This window comes from Diceros bicornis, chromosome 13, assembly GCF_020826845.1.
Source record: "Diceros bicornis minor isolate mBicDic1 chromosome 13, mDicBic1.mat.cur, whole genome shotgun sequence".
NCBI classification, from domain to species: domain Eukaryota; kingdom Metazoa; phylum Chordata; class Mammalia; order Perissodactyla; family Rhinocerotidae; genus Diceros; species Diceros bicornis.
This window is the reverse complement of record NC_080752.1, coordinates 37,078,811-37,093,929: the sequence shown is the minus strand read 5'-3', so window position 1 is coordinate 37,093,929 and position 15,119 is coordinate 37,078,811. Positions and strand designations below refer to the sequence as shown.

At 42.4% G+C, this 15,119-nt stretch overlaps 1 protein-coding gene across 1 annotated transcript in view; it reads right to left on the bottom strand.

The window, feature by feature from the left end:
- Positions 1–3,881: 3,881 nt before the first annotated feature.
- OTUD3 (OTU deubiquitinase 3) overlaps positions 3,882–15,119 on the bottom strand; it is a 28,412-nt gene continuing 17,174 nt past the window's right edge. The window contains exons 5-8 of the mRNA XM_058553081.1: positions 10,741–10,872; positions 10,182–10,278; positions 8,867–9,051; positions 3,882–7,859 (exon numbers count right to left, since the gene is read on the bottom strand). Of these exons, the coding sequence (XP_058409064.1) occupies positions 7,683–7,859; positions 8,867–9,051; positions 10,182–10,278; positions 10,741–10,872 (591 nt within the window). The 3' untranslated portion in view covers positions 3,882–7,682. The remainder of the gene's footprint in view (positions 7,860–8,866; positions 9,052–10,181; positions 10,279–10,740; positions 10,873–15,119) is intronic.

Below are 15,119 nucleotides of genomic sequence, written 5' to 3'. Positions count from 1 at the left end.
GACAGAACATCAGCCTCGCAGGGTGGTTTTAAGGTTTAAATGAGAAAACATACTCAAAGCCCCCGGAGCGTTAGAGAACTCCACCTATGCTGGGTTACTTCATGTATTTCTGCCTTCCCTATTGTATCCATCACACAGTAGACGCTAAATAAAATCCGTTCAATAGATTTCATGGATTCATGATCATTGGAATTATTTAGGGAAGTGGCATCATACGTACGGTAAATGTTACTCATTTATTTGAATAGCCCACGACTCACTCCTCTGAGTGCTCATTTATCTGAAGTGGGCACGTGTTTGAAAATCCTTAACCTTCAGTGCCCTGAGCTCACATCTCACAGAGGCCATGAGGCAAAAGTGGCTGGAGAGACGGTGGGCAGCACTGTTCCTGGAGGGCTGCCGCCTGTGATGCGTGCCAAGGTCAAAATGCACATGGGGCCAACTCCCGACTATGAAACACAGTCAGGATGGACTACGTACACCCCATCTCTGGAGTTCATTGGGCAAGCACAGCATTTCTCTTCCGGTAGCAAAAGACACATGACAAATGTTTGAAGAAAGAAGTTCCCAGTCTTAATAAACTCTGCTCTAAACACGTGGGACACCCCACTCCAGGGTTTTGCTTATGCTGGTCCTTCAGTCCAAAATGCCTTTGCTCCCTATTTCCATATCCCGTTTCCCCTTTCATGTCTAGTCCAAAAGTCACTTCCTCCACTGAGCCCGCCTTGATTTCCCTTCTGAACTCACAGCGCTCTTATCAGTACCTCCCTTTATCACGTGCGTTCTCTTGGGTTGTATTACATGTTCATTTTCCCTCCTAGACTAGAAAAAATTTTGGGGTTTTTTTTTGGTGAGGAAGATTGGCCCTGAGCTAACATCCGTTGCCAATCCTCCTCTTTTCTGCTGAGAAAGATTAGCCCTGAGCTAACACCTCTGCCAATCTTCCTCTATTTTGTATGAGGGATGCCACCACAGCATGGCTTGAGGAGCGGTGCGTAGGTCCTCGCCCAGGATCCAAACCCGTGAACCCTGGGTCACTGAAGCGCAGCACGCACTTAACCACTGCACCCCTGGGCCAGCCCCTGGACTAGAAAATTTTTGAGGACAGGGTCCACCTCTGTATTCAATGCCCAGAAATAAGGACCCACACACAGCACAGATTCAGTAAATGTTAGATGGATTCTTGGATGTTTGAATGGGTGAATAAATGGAATAAAAACTGAATATCTTGAGATATCTAAGTCCCTCTACCATAGGTAGGTTTAGACAAGTTTCTCCAAGGTGGAAAATTTTTCCTTCTGCCAAGCCCAGATTCTACGAAGTGGCTGGATTGGTCTTGATCCTTTATAACCAAAAATGTTCTAAATCCCTGCATCACTGTGCTCTGAGCGTCCACTTTGTCCAGCAGTCTACAAAACCATGATGGAGCAGAGCATTTTATGACAAATTCTGGTTGTCTCAAGGCACACGTACACTTCTGCACAGCGGGGGCAAGGACTTCGTTGCGGTGTCTGGCGAACACTTTAAACCCGGGTTTTCAAGCCAGCTTTCTCCTAGGCAACCACAGGCAGTGAGTTACCAAGAAGGGCCACTGGGCCAGCCACGTTCCCCCTTACAGTATTTCAATCTTTAGCTCATAAATTGTCACTGCCCCCGAGTAAGCAATGCTATAGCCTAGAGGAAAATATCAATAATAAACCATGTGTTCTCTAATTATTCCCTACCCGGCCTGAGAACATTTCTGTCCTACAGACTCATCCAACTTCACAGACAGAAGGACGTCACAGACCCAGGCAGGAAGCCCCCTGAATACCACCCAACCTACCAGGGGGCCCCCTGGCCCCAGCTAACTCACCGCAAGGATGGAACTAAGGAGACACAAGTTTCCCACTGCGGGGGAGGGGCACTAAACCGGGACATCACTTTGGTCCTCGCAGGATCTCTCAGATTCAGTTGAGTTAACAGCGTCCAGAATCTGGGCCTCACGGGCTCAGGAACTGGACAGCATTTGTGCACCCAGAGGTCTCTCAGTGGACTGAGCAGAAAATCACACAAGGAGGATTCTTTCCTGTCATCCAGGGTGTATCAGATACCCTTTGCTATCAAGGTACTGCAGAGCCAATTCAAAGCTGCCTGACAATACCAGTACAGTTAGAACCAGACAGTGGGAGTCTCCAGGCCAAACGCACAAGGACACGGTGCGGCCTGCTGAGATGGCACCAGTCTTGACCTGGAGATGGACCCGAGCCCTGGGGTGGGCTGGGCCCCTATGGCACGCACTGAGGGATTCCCCCGCCTCTGGTTTTCAGAGGCCACCATTCCCCCTTCCCCTTCCAAGGACCTCTTCTAGGTGAGTCCATGCTCTAGTCACTTCTGTCCCACGTGTCTAGGGAGTGTGCCTCCTCCTAGGATGGGGTCAAACGGACCCTGAGTTCTAGAGAAACCCCCAGGGGGCAGCCAACAGACAGCTGCTCCATATTCAGACAACTTCGAATTATCAGAGACACTCTCAGACATTAAGCAAAATCTTAAGCGTTCAGTCCTTAAGGATGGCTCTGCCAGGATGTGTGGTGGCTGCACTTGCCCGTGCTAAAGCCACAATCAGCTGTTTTAAGCTCAGTGAGACCCTAAATGACTATACACTGGAACAACACTCACACATCTTCCACACAAAGTCTCTAAGAAGGACATTTCCCAGCATGCTCTCTCAGACTCATGCAAACCGTGGTCAGACAGTGACAAAAACAACTTGAAACTTTGTCTTTAAACTAGAATTTATTCTTATAGAAAACTCCATTTCATAGATAAAGTGGCACATCTTTGCAGCTTCTATTGCACCAAGTATTGAAGATTAAAAACACAAAAAAAGAAACATTTGGTTTTGAAAACACTGCAAATAGCCAAGTACAGTACTTTGGTAAATAAAACATAAAATGGTTCAGATTAACACACTCTGTGGAAAGAAACAACCTAGAGGAAACAACCTACGGACATCAGACAGACATCAGTCATATTTCTCCCCATCGAGCTCCAGAGATAAGGCAAGACTCGCTAAGTCTTTGGGTCATGACCCCACGGAGGTCTGAAATATCTCCAGACTGAAGCTAGAACAAGTATAGTGCAATTAGAAAAAAGAGAAGGTTCCTGAGCCTGTGAAGGCCCCTGTGTTCTCCACAGCCACATCTGCCTCCTTCAAAAAGGGGGCTGACACCCACCAGTACTTCTACAACAGCAAGAGGTTTGAAGTTCGACGCCTGGCTCTTTTCTTCTCACTGAGCTCAGCGCTGGCAGAGGACGCTGGAAGGGTAGCCGGGGAGGCCGAGGGCCCTTCCTACCATGGAACATGAACGGTGAGGGTGGGAAGACATGAGGAGCCCCACACCAGCATTCCCCAAGTTTTGGTCAAAGGACCTGCCAGCGGATCAAATCACAGGCTAAGGCCTCTGAGCTCAAATGATTGTCATGGACGGCTGGCAATAGTGACCTGCTAGAGGTTGACATGCAAAGGATTAGGGGTGGACCACAGAAGTTTCATCCAGTGATCATCATGTTCCATGACCACCAGCACAGTGAGCGGAGGAAGCTCTGTATCACTGGTATGTGCTGCTTCAAATAAAGACACATGCAGAAGTTCCTGCTTTTACAGAAATATATTCTCTACTGGTACCAGCCCCTCTCGAGTAACTCAGCAAGGATGCTAAACATTTTAATGGAGCTACAAAGTCGTCCTAACTAGAGAGACTCTGGAAAGTAACCCCTTGGAAGAAATGGTTAAGAGCCTGAGGTTTCTACAGGAACTTGACCTTGGGACAGAACAAGGCCAGGCAGCGCAATAGGCCCAGCTCTTCCCCGGGGGCCACGTGAGTGGCCCTTTGTGAGCGCTTTGTGAGTGGGGCTCAATATCTCCACTTCAAGCCAATTATCTACCTCCCCCTCTAATCTGGGATAGCAGAAGATTTGCCATAATTTAAATATGCCATCTAGATCTTCAACGACATCAGTGGAAAAATACAATTTGCTTTAGTCAGGAAAACACACCTTGTAAACAGTGCCATTATTAAAGCCCCTCAGAACAACTGTCAGAAGGCCCCGGAGTTTTAGCAACACCTGTTCTGAAAGCTGAGATGAAGGACACTGTGCATAATGAGAATGGCGAAAGAGGAAAACTGCATCAGACTCTAACGGTTTGCTACAGAGAGACAAGAGCCTTGAGGTAAAAAGGTGAAGAGCTATGCATCTACCCAACATCGGAGTCAGAGAGGGCCACAGACGTGACACACTGATACCACGATGCTCCATTCCCAGCCTGCCCACAAAAGACCCTTCTGGGCAGAGGGACTCCGTCAGCTCTGACTAGGAATCTAGGTTTCCTCTAACAGACTGCATATGGGAGTTGAACGTTTCACAGAGGTAAACTGACAGCATTCTGTGTTGACCCAGTAAAACCCAGGCAGAGTCTAGAGAGCATCTCAGAATGAGAGAGACTGCACACTGATGACAGGGACTCATGACGAGTACAGTTCAACGCCATGTCCCTCTGCTACCTACCTACTCAACATGTGCGCAGCTCTCTCCACCTACACGGCCCTCCTCCCACCCCCTCAACCGCGTCATTTCACATTGTAAAAGCTCCACAGGGAAGCAGGGCAGAGTGATATCAATTTCCAACACAAACGTTCCCTTGGAGTCCAGCTCTAGCTGCCCCACGAGGGAGACCCCACTTCATGAGCCCTCGGAATCAAAATGAGTTTGGAAGTGTTCTTAGAGCTTATAAAAGAAACTACAGACAACCTCAACTAAATGGAAGATTCTTCTTTCTGCCACAATTCCTCAACCAGACTTTGCTCCTGAAAGTCCATGTTTGTGTTATTGAAAAATTAAATATACATATACATTCTACTCTCTAAAATCTCCTGGTGGCAACTATATTACTTAGAAGTTGTGGTTCTATGTTGCTTTAATACATCTACCTCTCTAGGACAAAGCTGTTGCCACTAAAATTTTATTTCTTATTTTGACCCTTAAAAAATCTTTTTTTAAAATCCATAAAACCTTTATATACAGTTTATAAGAGCAGTAAGCAGCTACGGACCCACCGCCCCACCCCGTTCTCCTGGCCTCACTAAAAGATATGGAGACAATCCCACGTAACATAAACCTCTAAAGGCCAAGATGTAACTCAGAGCTGAAGAGAGGTTCACCTCCTCATAGGGAGTGTGCAGGAGTAACTGTACTAGGTCAAAGTTACCGACAATAGCCATCCCAGAACTAAACACACTGGGCCTCCATGTGGCTGCCAATACAGTAATTTTCAAGTGCCTAGTAAGGCAACTGAGTATATGGATGCCATCTACCTCATACTTCGCTGAGACTGAGGCAGTGAAGTCTAAATTCAACTGTTAGCTAGAAGATATCACTAAAGTTGGATACGTACACCCCATTTCTAATAATTAATATACTGAACAGAGAACTGGAAAACTATGAAACGGAAATAAAAGAAAATTACTGAAGCCATTTGATTAGTTTTTAAAACCACTGTTATTTTACCCCAGAAATGCTGAAGTCCGTTATCAGAATCAGGTAATTTATAAATAAATGTGCCCAATATTCTTTAATAACTCTAGCAGCTTTTAAAACTTCAAAAACCTAACAGGGCCCAAGGCCACCTTCACTCACCAAGTAAACAAAGCAATTCTACTACTTCTGACAATGAGGCTCCCTTGAGCTATTTCTGACTCCTAATTCTCCTGAATTTCTGGTACACGATCTTTCTGAGAGGATCTGGTCTCCTGTACTCTCACAGTAGAAAACAGACAAGAAAGAGTGTTCATTCAGAAGCTCAGCCATGGAATCTGCCCAGAGCTGAAAGCAAAGAGAACAGCAGATCCTAACGCACTGGCCCTCGGTCCCTCGGAGACAGTAAGGCAACGGAGACCTTCCCATGTTTGGACTGACTGCTAGAGCCTCCAACTCAGGACCCTGTGATGTGCAGAGGACAACTGCGATGCAGTTTCCAAGTCTGCTAAATATTACAATGCACTGCACCAGGAAGAAGCCCAAACCTCAATGCCCTGGGAGCCACTCCAAGAGACTACTGACGCTCCAACCACAAACAGTCACCCAAGTCAAACAGACAAAAAATTAAAACACATTATTAAAACCAAAGAAAGCAAAGTGCCTGCTAATAAAGACAATTCAATGAATCCAGGGCCAGCCCAGACAACGATACATCTACACATGTCAAAACTTTTTTATAGTTTTCCTTTCACCTTAGAACTTTTATACTTTTGAAATTTGAGGGGTGGGAGAGATAATAATTTACCTTTTGATTCAGCATATTTTAATCGTCCAAATATCAGGTCCCCAAAAGGCAAAGACTGTACAAGACTGGCTACTTCACACATTATAGTTCACACTCCCTAACTCAGATTTAGGAATGACATCTCTCCACTGCCCAGATCCGTCCATTGCAGAACTGCGGAGTCACTCAAAGGCCTTAGCCGAAGTATGTTCTCTGCCCTGTTGGTCTAACCTAAGTCACTGACAACTTCTAGCAGGTGGTGGAGAGTTTTTCAAACACCAAAATCCCAAATAGTAGCTTAAATAAAAAGAAATAAATGCAGCATTTTATGGAATTTCATCTTCACAATACTAAGAAAATTCAACAGATCAAGTTACCTTTTATTTCTCTGAAGGCCTCTTTCTAAGTCTAGAATAGTAGGGAAGAAAATAGTTACTTAAACTATGAACATGAAAAACCTTAGATATTCTTCCAGACATTCTTCCCCTACAAAATCAAATAACTCTTTAGACTCTTCCTAGGCAAAAACTCAGAAATCCCTCAATTTCTCCCTTTACAACTAGGGATTCTGCTCTCCATACTATCAGAATCCCTGAACGGCATAAGCAATAACACAGCTTCTTCTCATTGTCAAAAAAAGACTACCAAAAACTCAATAACACTATCAATTTTCAGCAAAGTCCAGGCCTAATTAACAGTCAGGTGCATTTATCATATGGCTTGAGTACAAACGAACCAACAGCACCTATATCCCATCTGAAATAACATCAGCATCAGTAAGGAGAGAAATATAGCTGTTTAATTTCCACCCTGACTACAGGCCACAGCCCTCATATGATATCACTTTGGGAAAACACTTCCTGAATTATTTTCTGATTAACTTGGATTAGAAGAAAACTAAATCTAAACATGTTCCTGAGTTGGAGATCATTTATAAACCATCCTGTATATCAATATCTATATGAAAATGAAAGAGAAACAAAGGAAACTTGTCATTCTGAATTTCTAGCAACTAATCTAAACTACTTCATGAACAATTACTCAACCCAAGTGTTAAGCATTTGGGTCACTGAACTCCAATTTTCTGGGCAAATAAAACCACGCTCAAAAGATTTTTCCCGACCTAACTATCAACCCCTAAAACTCGATATTTTAAATTACAGAACGTGAATGGCTTCACTGCACTTTCATAAAATAAAACACATCACTAACAAAACTCTGAACAAAAAAGAGGCAGCTTGAAGGAAATTAACTCAGTGTGAGCTTATGTGTGGACTTTGTGGGTTGTGTTTCGTTCTATAAAGGACGGCCTCACTGGAAAGCCTGGTGCACAGCACTCCATTTTCCATTCACTTCTTACACCTCCCAGAGGGCCAGAGAGTCAGATGTTGAGAGCAGCAAAGGTCTTCACCAAGGTGACCTGCGTGTTCGCATCTGCTTCACTTCTGTTGTTGTCCCTGTGGCTACCCCTGCTCTCTAGGGCTTTGTGACGGTGCCTCTCCTCTTGTCGTTTCTTCTTCTCTAGTCGCTGCTGCTCTCTCCTCTGTTTGTTTGTGACCTGAAAGAGAAGACTGCTGGGTGAGTCGCCAGCACGGCTGACTCAGGCTGCCGCCTGCTGAAGAAAGATTCAGGGCTGACAGATGCAAAGGGCACAGACACCTTTCAACAATCACAGAGAAAACTGACCTAACTGACCAAAAATTATGTATTTTCTATTACTGTTCAAATTTACTTTTAAAATTTATATCCCCTTGCTGAGCTAGCAAACAAAATCAATTTCATTCTCCTCATAAACCAATTCAAAAGGACCTAAAGAAACATTAACCCTAGTCCAGCAAGAGATAACACTCAAACAGGCCAGGTGAGGCCTTTCTCTACATAATTTAACAGCCCAGGGAATCCTAACTAAGTCCTCAGAAGCTTAGTGCATCTTTGCCTCTGGCTGTGGTTTTTTACATTATGTTGCATTTTGAGCTCAAAACTTCTTGATGAGAGACTTTAAAATGACATCCAAAGTCAGTAAAATGAATGGTGCCATATACTACCCATGAGAGTGGGGAGCAGAGAGGGTGATGTACAACGTTTTTGGGAAGCACTTGACAGTTTACCAAAAAGCCTTAAAAAGATTCAAATATCCATGCCCTTTAACCTGTCAATTCCTCTTCTGGGACTCCAGCCAAGAAAATAATCCAAAATACAAAGATTTATACACAAAGTTGTTCACTGTGGATGATGGCATTTACAAGAAATGGGATTTTAGAACGTGGATTAACACAGGAAGCACCCAGATGTTCAGGAACGTTAGGTGGGAAAAGGAGACTACCGCGTGCACACAGAACACGAGGTCAGGGTATACTTCCTTCCAGTCGTCATGCCTACGCCAAACAGTACGGGCGAGGTCCACATTCTGCTTCTGGATATACCCTCACGCACTCCCCGTACCTTCTACAATAACTACTTTTATAGATCAAAAGAGAATTACACGCTAACATGAGCTCCAAGTTCCCACCACTGCCTCCACGTTACAAGAGCCCACCACGTGCCGTTCCACCCCATCTTTCATACCTTTGGGAGCTGGTTTTTATTTGCTTTCTTTTCTTCGCCAGGGCTGGCCCGTGCCTTATTGTTTTCGGTCCTGCCTTCATTTAAGCCCTGATTTCCAAAGACTCTGCTGCCACTGCCACCCTCCTCCCATAAAGGGTCACACTGCTTCAGCACTCGGCCACTAGACTCAAGGTTCTCCTCTGCATCTTCCAAAGAAAGATATTTTGTTAAAATTGAGAACCTAAGACAGTTACACAATGCGACTATTATTAAACGACTCCAAAAGTACCTGGTCCCAGACCACTGTCATTTGGAAAGGTTTCCTTGAGGCAAAATCCTAATATCAAGTCAATACCAGCGGGGAAGACAGGAAAACATAACTGGTAAAATCAGGAAGATAAACTGAAAGAAAGCTGTTGACCAGCCTCATCATCAGCGTCCCACCAGCAGAGTGTTTTATTAGATTAAACCACTTTTTAACATGAATTTTTAGGGGAGAATCTTTCATTTGCACCCAAAAACCAGAAAAGAAACAGGCTCTGAAACTGTGCTGTCCAACACAGCAGCCACCAGCCACATGTGGCTATTTAAGTTAAAATTAATCACGGTGAAATAAAATTTAAAATTTAGTTCCTCTGTCTCAGCCACATTTCAAGTACACACTGGACCGCAGAGATAATGGACAGTGCTATTTTAAAGTCACAAAGACCAAGTTACTTACAGTTTTCTAAGAAGGCTCAGCAAATATATAAAAAGGATAATAAAATACCCAATCACATAGAAAACTATCATGCCAGGAACAGCATCTGGCACATAATATCTGGCAATAAGTACTGAAATCATTTTAAATAAATGACTTGAGAAAATAGTAAGATGTCACATCTTTTTTCCTTCCTCCAAGCCATAAAATTAAACTCAGTTCAAGTAAAAACAAAAAAGTCTGAACGATCACAGGTTAATAGGTGCTAGTTATTTAAATATTTCCAACAGAAAAATAAGCTATTTTTCTCTCCGTTCTATTTTGGTTATCATTTTGGTTTTATAAAGGAATCTTAATTCTAAAAGGATAAAGTCTTCCCTGACACTCTCCACCCCTCCAAAACTGGGTTAGGTGGCCTTTTCATGTGCTCCCCTAGCACCCTGCCCCCCACGCCATTATGTATTATTATATCTGTTTACTTATCTGTCTCCACTCCCCAAGACGATACTCTCATTCTGCTGAATGAATAAATAAATGACAGTATAATTACTACCCATGACTTGATTAAAAATAAATATTTGGAAAACTGCCAATATAATCACTTTGAAAGCTTATCAATATCAATCACAGACTTACTATTTCTTTTCCCCTGGTTCATCTGAAGCATGGCAATTATTGCAGATTCAATATTATAATTTTCTGCTTCCAGGTTCTGGACTATCAAGTTAAAATCCTATCGAAGAAGCAAAGGAACACTTCAACACTGTGGATATATTTTTCTACCTATCTCTACTTCAACAATTTGATAAATAAAAAGATGTAATAGTGAGAATTGAGGCAAGGTTTAAACACCTTTTCCATTTAGAAAATGTCTTAATTTTCAGTAATGTTGGTTACTGGAAATAACCATTTAATATAAATACTTTATAAAACTGCATTGATCAGAAAAAAATAAATCCACATACTTCTTTAGGATTTTGAGCAGTACTGGGTAAAGTATAGCAAACAGGAGAGAAATGAATAAACAGCTCTCGTTAAATCATATCACATAACCTAACCAAACTACAAACATCATGGACCTTTTTTGGTCCATCAGGTATTGGCATGCCAGAGTGGCGCTACAAAACTAGCAGGTAAACTAGGCACAGCAACGCTTGTTTATAAATCATTATTACCGCATGACAGAAATACTAACTGAGCATCCAGTCGCATTGCAAACCTTCTGGACAGCATCTTCTACTTCATCTCGCAGGTCGTCTTCAAAATCCACTCCCGTTGTCTTGATCTTTTCTCTTTTATTTGATTCATCTTGATGAAGCATCTGAAACTAACGGAAATATAAAGAGTAATAATCATGGAACTCTAGCAAACTATGTTCAGAATCTTCAACATAGGAAGACATCCTAATTTCAAAAACATTCAAATATATGGGGAAAAGACTCTAGGAACAATCTTAAGGGAATAGCAATGACTAGGCTAAATTTCATCCAGACATTGAGATTCCAGGCCACAAAAGAAGTATTAAAAAGAAAGGCCCAAGAAATGGGATAAACTGTTCAGCAAGAATGGCATTAGAACTCCTACAGTTTCTAGATACCAACATTTTGGCAATGACTGTTGATTCGACAGCACACATCCATCTCAGCTGACTTCCAGAGCTGTGAGCTGAATGACAGAAGAGATGCTCTATACAAGCACCCGAGGAGCTTTTGCAGGACAACTCGTCTTGAAGAAACATACATACAATTCCCACGTGGTTCCCTCAGCCCCATTTGATCATCAGCAATCTTCAGTGTCAAGTTCCTGTCCCAATGGACAGTCACAGGTGAGCATGACTCATCTAACCTCCTGTGCATACCACCACACTCAAGGGAACCTGTCAATCCAAATTCTAAAACCACAAAGAGCAGTTCACTGGGTATCCATGAGGCCTTTACAACCCAAGCCTAAATCAGAAAAGCTAAAATCACCCCTCCAGATGCTCAATCTCCTTCTCCCTCTGCTTCCTATTAACGCAGGGAGATGGGAAATGGGCAAGGACATTTCTGGTTTTTGCATGTAAAAGAGTAAGTGGAGAGGCCGGCCCCGTGGCTTAGTGGTTAAGTGCGCGCGCTCCGCTACTGGAAGCCTAGGTTCGGATCCTGGGCGCGCACCGACGCACCGCTTGTCTGGCCATGCTGAGGCCGCGTCCCACATACAGCAACTAGAGGGATGTGCAACTATGACATACAACTATCTGCTGGGGCTTTGGGGAGAAAAAGGGGAAAAAAAGGAGGAGGATTGGCAATAGATGTTCGCTCAAGGCCGGTCTTCCTCAGCAAAAAGAGGAAGATTGGCATGGATGTTAGCTCAGGGCTGATCTTCCTCACAAAAAAAAAAAAAGAAAGAGTTAAGTGGAATCCAGCAATGTGTAGTATATTCCTTAAAATGTTAATAAAAAGCAACCTATTATAAAATTATACCCTAACAACTTGGCAATGTGAATCAAGAGTCTTTGAAATTTATCCAAAGGAAATAATGTCAAGTATAAAAAAGATTTCTGTAAAAGTGCTCATCACAGTGCTACTAATAGTGGTGAATAACTGGAAACAACCTAAAGCTTCCATAGCATGGGTATGGTTAAATAACCATGGTAAATCCACAGAATGATGCTTCATTCCCATTAAAGTAAGGAACACAGTAAAGATTTTTACTACTACCATTATTATTTAACAATGTTTTGGAGGTAACAGTTAATACAATTAGCCAAAAAAATAGAAGTATAAAATTGAAAAGAAAGAAGAAAAGTTATTGGGGCCAGCCGTGGGGTGCAGCAGTTAAGTGCACGCGCTCCGCTGCTGGCAGCCTGGGCTCAGATCCAGGCACACACAGACGCACCACTTGTCAGGCCATGCTGTGGTGGTGTCCCACATCAACTGGAGGAAGATGAGCACGGATATTAGCTCAGGGCCAGTCTTCCTCAGCAAAAAACAAAAAAGAAGAAGAAAAATTATCACTATTTGCAAATGATATAATTCTATACCGAAAAAAAAAAAAAAGACTCAACCAAAAAACTACTACAAACAAAAATAATTCTGGCAACTCATGTATCTATAAGATCTAGTATCCAGGCTACATAAAGAACTCCTACAACTCAACAACAAAAGCACAAATATCCCAATTAAAAACATAGGCAAAGGACTTAACAGACATCTCTCCAAAGATATACAAATGGCCAAGCACACATGAAAAGATGCTCAACATCATTAGTCATTAGGGAAAGGCAAATCAAAACCACGAGATACCACTTCATACTTAGTAGGAAGGCCAGAATTTTAAAAGGAAAGAAAAGAAATTCCAGTATTGGTGAGAATGTGGAGAAAGTGGAATCATCAACACATTGCTGGTAGTGATGTAAAATGGTGCAGCTACTGTGGAAAACAGGCTAGCAGCTCCTCAAAAAGCTAAACAAATAATTACCATAAGACCCAGCAATTCTACTCCTAGGTATATATCCAAAAGATTGAAACAGGTATTGAAACAAACACTACACACAAATATTCATAGCAGCACTGTTCACAATAGCCAAAAAGTGGAAACAACCCAAACGCCCATCAACAGATGAATGATAAACGAAATGTGGTATATCCCTACAATGGAATATTATTCAGCCTTAAGAGGGAACAAAGTACTGATATGTACTAAACACAAACGAACCTTGAAAACATGCTAAGTGAAAGTCAGACAGGGCCGGCCCCGTGGCTTAGCGGTTAAGTGAGCGCGCTCCACTGCTGGTGGCCCAGGTTCGGATCCCGGGCGCGCACTGACGCACCGCTTCTCCGGCCATGCTGAGGCCGCGTCCCACATACAGCAACTAGAAGGATGTGCAACTATGACATACAACTATCTATTGGGGCTTTGGGGGAAAAAGGAGGAGGATTGGCAATAGATGTTAGCTCAGAGCTGGTCTTCCTCAGCAAAAAGAGGAGGATTGGCACAGGTGTTAGCTCAGGGCTGATCTTCCTCACAAAAAAATAAATAAATAAATAAACTTTAAAAAGAAAGAAAGTGGGCCGGCCCTGTGGCTTAGCGGTTAAGTGCGCGCGCTCCGCTGCTGGCGGCCTGGGTTCAGATCCCGGGCGCGCACCGACACACCGCTTCTCTGGCCATGCTGAGGCCGCGTCCCACATACAGCAACTAGAAGGATGTGCAGCTATGACATACAACTATCTACTGGGGCTTTGGGGGAAGAAAAATAAATAAAATTAAAAAGAAAGAAAGAAAGTCAGACACAAAAGGCCACATATTGTATGATTCCATTTATATGAAATCCAGAACAGGTAAATCCATAGAGACAAAAAGTAGATTGGTGGCGGCTAGAGGAGAAAGGAAATGGGGAGTGACTGCTTAATGGGCACAGGGTTTCCTTTTGGGGTGATGAAAATGTTTTGGAACTGGATAGAGGAAGTGGCTGCGCAGCTTTGTGGCTGTACTCAGTGCCACTGAACCGTATACTTTAAAATGGTTAATTTTAATGTTATGTGAATTTTACCTCAAGTAACAAAAAGAATTCCGGGGGCCAGCCCCGTGGCTGAGTGCTTAAAGTTCCTCGAGCTCCACTTCAGTAGCCCAGGTTCGCGGGTTCAGATCCCGGGGGTGGACCTACTCCCACTCATCAGCCATGTTGTGGAGGGATCCCACATACAAAATGAGGAAGAATGGCACAGCTGTTAGCTCAGGGCTAATCTTCCTCAAGCAAAAAAAGAGGAAGATTGCCAGCAGATGGTAGCTCAGGGTGAATCTTCCTCACCAAAAAAAAATAATTCTGTAGGATAGCTGGATATACATAATTAACATTTTCTTAACAACTCTCATATATACAAATGATAATCAACTTGGAAATATAAAGGGAAAAGATCCTTTCCTCACAATAGGAACAGAAAACACAAAACATCTAAGAATAAACTTGGCAAAAAATGGGCAAGACCTATATGAAGAAAATGCTCCTCTAGATCACCAAAAAAGTCAATTAAACAAATAAAAAACCTTTAAAAGGGTTTTTGGCTAAGAAGATTAAACATCATAAAGATGTCAGTTGTTCCTTAAGTTAATCTATTAATTTAGTGAGATCCCAATAAAAACAAATATCAACAGGACTTCTTTTTAACTAGACAAACTAATTCTAACGTTCATATATAAAATAAAACAAAGCAAGAATATACAGGAAATTATAAAAAAAGAAAAGTAATGATGAGTGAAAAATTCTACCAGATTTTAAAATATATTCTTACTTAATTAAAACAATAAACACATGAACAGAGAAACCAGTGGAGCAGAACCAATGTCTAGAAACAGACCCAAATACATATAGAAATTTAGTATATGAAAAAAGTGGCATTTTAAATCATTAGAGAAAAGATGTATAATTAATAAATGGTTTGAGCACAACTAGATAACCACAAGAAAAAACATCAAGTTGGATGCATACCCTCACACCTTTATATGAATATAAATTCCAAATAGAGACAAAAGATTTCATTTTCTTTAAAAAAATGAAACCATAAAAGTACTAAAATAAATTAAAGGAGAATTCTT